General features: G+C 37.6%; 1 protein-coding gene across 1 annotated transcript; it reads left to right on the top strand.

Annotated features, from left to right (window-relative positions):
* Positions 1-675: 675 nt before the first annotated feature.
* cst7 (cystatin f) lies at positions 676-5,354 on the top strand. The gene is made up of 5 exons (XM_084092364.1): positions 676-781; positions 884-1,084; positions 1,271-1,446; positions 1,519-1,638; positions 5,183-5,354. The coding sequence occupies exons 2-5, from the start codon at positions 910-912 to the stop codon at positions 5,273-5,275; spliced, it is 564 nt and encodes a 187-aa protein (XP_083948490.1). The 5' UTR covers positions 676-781; positions 884-909; the 3' UTR covers positions 5,276-5,354.
* The last annotated feature ends 646 nt before the right edge of the window (positions 5,355-6,000 follow it).

The following is a 6,000-nucleotide window of genomic DNA, read 5'->3' as shown; positions in this document are numbered from 1 at the left end:
GACTGTCGACACAGCGCCATCTGCTGGTTTTGAATACAAACTTAAGGAGCTCCTTCAAGGCCCTAATTAGGTACATAACAAAAGCCCCACAATTTCAGACTGTCAGTCCAAATCTGATTTTTGTGCATATCCATATTTAGCAAGTGAGAACAGCAACACTTTCTCATGTGGTTCTATAATCAAATATCCTTCTGAATTGCATTTACTGACAATGTAAACAAGACAAGAGCCTGATAAGAGCCTCTCGTGTTTGATTATGTGTTTATTTTTTATCGGCACCATATTAAAATCTGTTCCTGTTTAGTTTAATACACACTGCTGATGTTACAGTGCACAATCTATCAGGACTTTTTTAATTGTTTTGTCTTTGTAATCTTTTATCAAAATGTAATAACTTGCCTCAAAGGAGTTGCAAATAGAGTTTCATTTTGACTTTAAGAATATTACCTACAGAGATGAAGTTAATATAGTTACACAACTCAACACACATTCCTAAGCTACTTTAAGACAGTTTTGCTCTGCTCATCTAACAGTTCATCATTCACACTCAGTACTTACATGTCAGCGTTTATTTCTATCAGTGGATTTCATCACCGGATGTGGGAGGAAAACCACAGGGGTTCATTTGCATCTTTCAAAGCACTTCAACACACACAGCCTATTTCGGTTCAGTTTGAGGAAGGATTGCATCCTTTGTTCTTGTTGATTTCGGTGGTCTCTACAAAGTTTGATATTTATAGAAGCAAATCCTCAACCACAACATGTACACAGAACTATAAAAGTAAACTAAATATATGATAACTCTTTTAACTCCAAAGGAGCATCATATTGTACTCAAGCAGCAATCAACAGTCAACTGATCTCACCTGTGTTCTTTCTCAAGGCATATGTGAGTCCATGTAGGAAACAATGCTCTTGACCAATGGGAAGTGTGCCTGCTCTCTGGAGGACTGCTGCACACGGCTGGTGGTTGAAGTGTTGCTGAACAGGAAGTTGCTGAGTAGAATTGAGAGAGCTCCAACAGACATGAGGGTCTCTTACCAGGCTCTTGTCTTGTTTTTCTTAGCAGGCTTATGCTCACTCGGTAAGATTATTTTATAAGCATTTGCATAGTTTTGTAGCTATAGTTGTTTGTTTAGCTCTGTGTGTTTTCTTCTATAGTGTATATTACATGGTCACTTAAATGGCTCTTTTATGTTAATTTGTCTGATACCTTCCTGTCTGTATCAAAATGCAAAATCCATGTTTTCTTTTGTTTTTTTGACTACAGGGAAAGCTGAAGTTCACTCAATTGTCAGCAGACCAATCCCAGGAACTCTGCAGAATGTCAGTAAGAATGACACTGGAGTACAGAAGGCTGTCCTGACCGGAACCTACTCATTTAACAATAAGTCCAATGATGCTTTCCTGTTCAAAGCATCGTCTGTTGTTGATGCAAAGAGACAGGTACAGTACAAGCCCTTTTGTCTCACTGCGTGTGTTTATAATGTGCGTCATCCAGTCTCTGCTCTGCTATAGGTAGTCAAAGGCATCCGCTACATTCTGGAAGTGGAGATCTCACGGACTATGTGCAGGAAGATGGGCAACAACAATAACCTCAACAATTGTACCTTTCAGACAGACAGTCTGTTACGGCAGGTATGTGTGGTTTTCTATGGAAGAAGATACAATGGCTTTCTTGCTCTGAAGTAACTCAGTAAGGCCAAAATTAGGGTTCTCACTCTAGATTTTTATAATGTTTTTGAAAGAAGTCTCTTATGCTGACCAAGGCTGCATTTATTGGATCAAAATTACAGTATATCACAGTAATATTGTGAAATATTATTAGTTATTTAAAATAACTGTTTCTGCTTTAGTACATTTAAAAATATAATTTATTCCCTTGATGCAAAGCTGAATTTTCAGCTGTGAGCATTATTACTACAGTCTTCAGTGTCACATGATCCTTCAGAAATATAGAAAGTTCAAAAGAACAGCATTTATTTGAAATAGAAATCTTTTTTAACATTATTAATGTTTTTACTGTCACTTTTGATCAATTTAATGCGTCCTTGATGAATTAAAAAAAGAGATTTCTTTAAAAATGTCTTTAAAAAAGTGTGTATATATATACACATATATACACACACACACACACACACATATATATATATATATATATATATATATACATACACACACACACACACACACACACACACACACACACACACACACACACACACACACACACACACACACACACACACACACACACACACACACACACACACACATATACATTTTATATATATATATTTTATATACACACACAGTTGTAATTAAAATTATTCAACCCCCCATTGCTAATCAGGTTTATTAGCAAAATTTACAGACTTTCAGCTGTTTGCAATGAACAAATCAAACAAAAGTAATAGAAATAGCTTAACACAACAAATGTTTCAAGTGGTTTCCCCAAATTCTACTTTTAATGACTTCTACAGTCTCTAAATTATTTAACCCCTTAGTAGAACACCCTTTTGCTGTTATGACCTGCTGCAAACGAGATCTATAACCAGACACCAGCTTCTGAGGAATCTAAGCCCATTCCTCATGAGCAATGGCTATAGTTCAGTAATATTCTTGGGTTTGCGTGCTGCAACCGCCATCTTCAAATCCCACCAGAGATTTTCTATGGGGTTCAAGCCAGGTGACTGTGAGGGCCACTGTAGAATCTTCCAGGACTTCTTCTGTAACCAAGCCTTGGTGGAATTTGAGGTATGCTTGGGATCATTGTCCTGTTGGAAGGTCCAATGACACCCAAGCTTCAGATTCCTCACTGACGGCATGGTTTTCTCCTAGGATTTCCTGATACTTCAATGAATACATCTTGCCTTCCACACGCTGCAGGTTTCCAGTGCCAGAGGATGCAAAGCAGCCACAGAGCATCACCGAGCCTATGGTGCCTTACTCCAGACATGCCGCTGATCCATAGGGCCGAAAAGTTCCAGTTTTGTTTTAATCACTCAGAACAGAATCCCAAAACGTCTGTGGCTTATTTATTTGAGTACTTTTCCTGTACTTTTGGGTCAGTGTTGGTGTACGACGTCTTGGAGTTCTGGCATGGAAACCGCATGCGTTTAGTTCGCTATCTTTTTGTATCCTGTTCCCTGTTTGTGAAGGGCGATGATATCTTCTCTTAAAGTCCCCCTGCAGTCAATAACTTTATCCCTTAAAACTCATCTTTGAGAACCAAAACGACATATTTACACATTTTGTCCTAGAAAAAATTCTTCATGCTTTAAAATAGCTTGAATTAAAGCTCTATACCCTTGCCTCATTAAGTATGCACACTTCTATGAATATGCAAATTATTCCCAACTCCACTCACTCACACCAGCTCAGAGATCCACTCGTTGACGTGATTGGTTACAAGATAATTTGTGACTCAGAAACACCAGCGATTTCAAACCGCGTTTTTGAGACTGTCTTTGGTTCACTGCAGTTTTAAAGGTACAATATGTAAGAATTTTGTATCAAAATATCCAAAAACCACTTGCACAGTGTTATATATTTTTTTCAATTGTGTCCTTCCATTATCCTAAATGTTTCCAAGAATTTGTAAATTCAGAGAAATTCACAATTTTCACAAGTGCCCGTCCCTGTTCACTTGTCGCCTGTCAATGACGTAATATCCGCGTTATCCCTGGTTTCCGCTTGTACTGCCATAGTAACCATGGCGACAGATGTGGACAACTGCGTAGTGCGTAACGTCTAGCAGCACGCTGTTGTTGTTTCGTTCAAACATTATGGATCATGGCAAGTAGACTTTGGGACAAAAGGAGAACTAAAACGATGATCAATATCGGCGTGGCGTTATTCCACGCTCCACGTCCGTGACTAACTTGGACTTGACAGAGCTTCACAAGTCACGACTTGACAGGGACGCCGCTCTTGCATGTACTTTATTAGACAGGTGAACAAATGTACATAAAACAAAATCAATGTTATGTAGCTCAACATGATGAAATGTTAGAAAATTATCAGTATGTTATTCTAAATGTTGATCTAGCTTACTGCCCAGTCTCATATAGCAAACAAACTAACACATAGAATAACATTATAACTTTCAACACACTCAAATGCTGTTTAGTATGATAGTGTAACGTTAGACCAAATCAAACAGCGCTGGGTTACCTCACAAGTTTAATTCGTCAAATAAACTGACCTGTGTGAGTAGTAATTCAGCACTTGCGGGTAAGTTAGTTCGGTAGAATTAAATGTCCTTAATCCTTTATATCTGCGGGACTTGCGTGTGGCGCTGACATCTGTCTCTTATTAGTAATCGTGCCCTGCTTCATACCACAGTCATGTTAAAAATATCAGTGTATTCACTCATCCATAAACATTATTAGATCCATCAGCATGACAGCAAGTCCCATTCCGCTTATCACTGAGTCATCAACCTACGCCTTAGTTATTGTAAGAGGTTGGTGACCCCTAGCGGTGAAAAAAAAAAAAAAAAAAAAAAAAATCATATTGAGAAAATACTCTGCGATGGTGTTGACTTATGCATTTGTACATGGTTTGTCTTAAAGCATATTAAAAACAACACATAGACATATAAATAACATTAAAAGCTTGATTTTCACCACAGGGGGACTTTAACTTTTTGGACCATTCTTTTGACTAAGTTATATTTCTAACATGCAGTCAAACGTGACACTCAACAAACCTAGCCAGTTCAGATATTTCATGTGTTCTAGCTCAAGCACACCTGGTGAAACTAATGAAGCCCTTGATTAGTTGCATCAGGTGTGCTTGAGTCAACACCTGTTTTGCAGATTTGTGCTGTTGTAAGGGATTCTATTCAGGGGGTTGAATAATTTTGAGACTGAGCATTTTCAGTTGAATTTGGGGAAATGACTTGAAACATTTGGTGTGTTGAGCTATTTCAATTACTTTGATTTGTAGCTGCAGAGTCCTGAAACCTGATTTGCAATGGGGGTTGAATCATTTTGAATACAACTGAGATATATATATATATGTCACTTTCCAACTTTTTAGACTTGCAAATCACAATTAAATTTCCCTGATATTTCCATGACCCTGATAATCCTCTACAAATGTAATTATAAAATACTGTATATTGAGGTTGTAAATCATTACTCATGATTTTTTTTTATATTTCCTTTTATTATAGACATTCCTCTGCCACTTTGACATATGGTCAGTTCCATGGATGAAGAAAATGTCGACCACATATTTTGAGTGTCATTCTTTTGATAAATTCTGAAATGTCTTTCTCATCTAAATGTTTTTCAATGGATCAATCTGAAATGTCATGCTAATAAAATAAAAAAGTGAATAGTGTAGTGATTGGTTATCATGTACAGTAATTCTATAGGTGCAAGTGACCTTCAGTTCATCAAATGCTGAGATTGACTGACTGAGTGTAAATTATTCAGTGGGCTTCACTTCTGATGTGCTTTACGCACCTACAGTAGATCAGCACCGCAATCTCTGAGCTCCCTGGTCTCTTTTCCTTTGAGTCACAGATCTTTAAAGCAAACTGGCCCTAGAAATACACCAGCACTGATCAAACACACATGTAACGGGTTTGTATGAACAGATTTTTTTTTCATTTCTGTCAGGTCCATTAAGTCAAGAACACAGACAATAAAAATAATTAAAGAATTTATATTGAATAGATTGCAAACAGGTTGATGTTCCTGAATTGAAATTTGGCGGTATGGCTCTGTTCAGGGAGTCCTCTGACCTTTCATGAGCACCATGAAATAGCAGAGAGTCAGAGGACAGCAGCAGCAGCATTAGGGAACGCTCACACAGTTTAGGACTGTGAGAGCTAAAATATCCCCCCAAACAAAACCACACCTGGCAATCCTCTGAGATACAAAGGATGATTTTATTTTAACAATTTATATGCTTAGTAATCTACAAATATACACGGATAATTTGCAATATGTTATAATCAGATGAGTCCTGACCACCCATGAGTTA

This window comes from Abramis brama (genome assembly GCF_963993115.1).
Source record: "Abramis brama genome assembly, chromosome: 19".
NCBI classification, from domain to species: domain Eukaryota; kingdom Metazoa; phylum Chordata; class Actinopteri; order Cypriniformes; family Leuciscidae; genus Abramis; species Abramis brama.
The sequence above is the reverse complement of the archived record's forward strand: the minus strand, read 5'-3'. Positions and strand labels throughout refer to the sequence as shown.

Excerpts from the sequence above, each read along its gene's own strand:
- cst7 (XM_084092364.1), top strand. The coding sequence starts at position 910 with ATGCTCTTGACCAATGGGAAGTGTGCCTGCTCTCTGGAGGACTGCTGC. Across the intron at positions 1,447-1,518 it reads TTGTTGATGCAAAGAGACAG|GTAGTCAAAGGCATCCGCTA; the intron begins GTACAGTACAAG and ends GCTCTGCTATAG. Across the intron at positions 1,639-5,182 it reads CAGACAGTCTGTTACGGCAG|ACATTCCTCTGCCACTTTGA; the intron begins GTATGTGTGGTT and ends CTTTTATTATAG.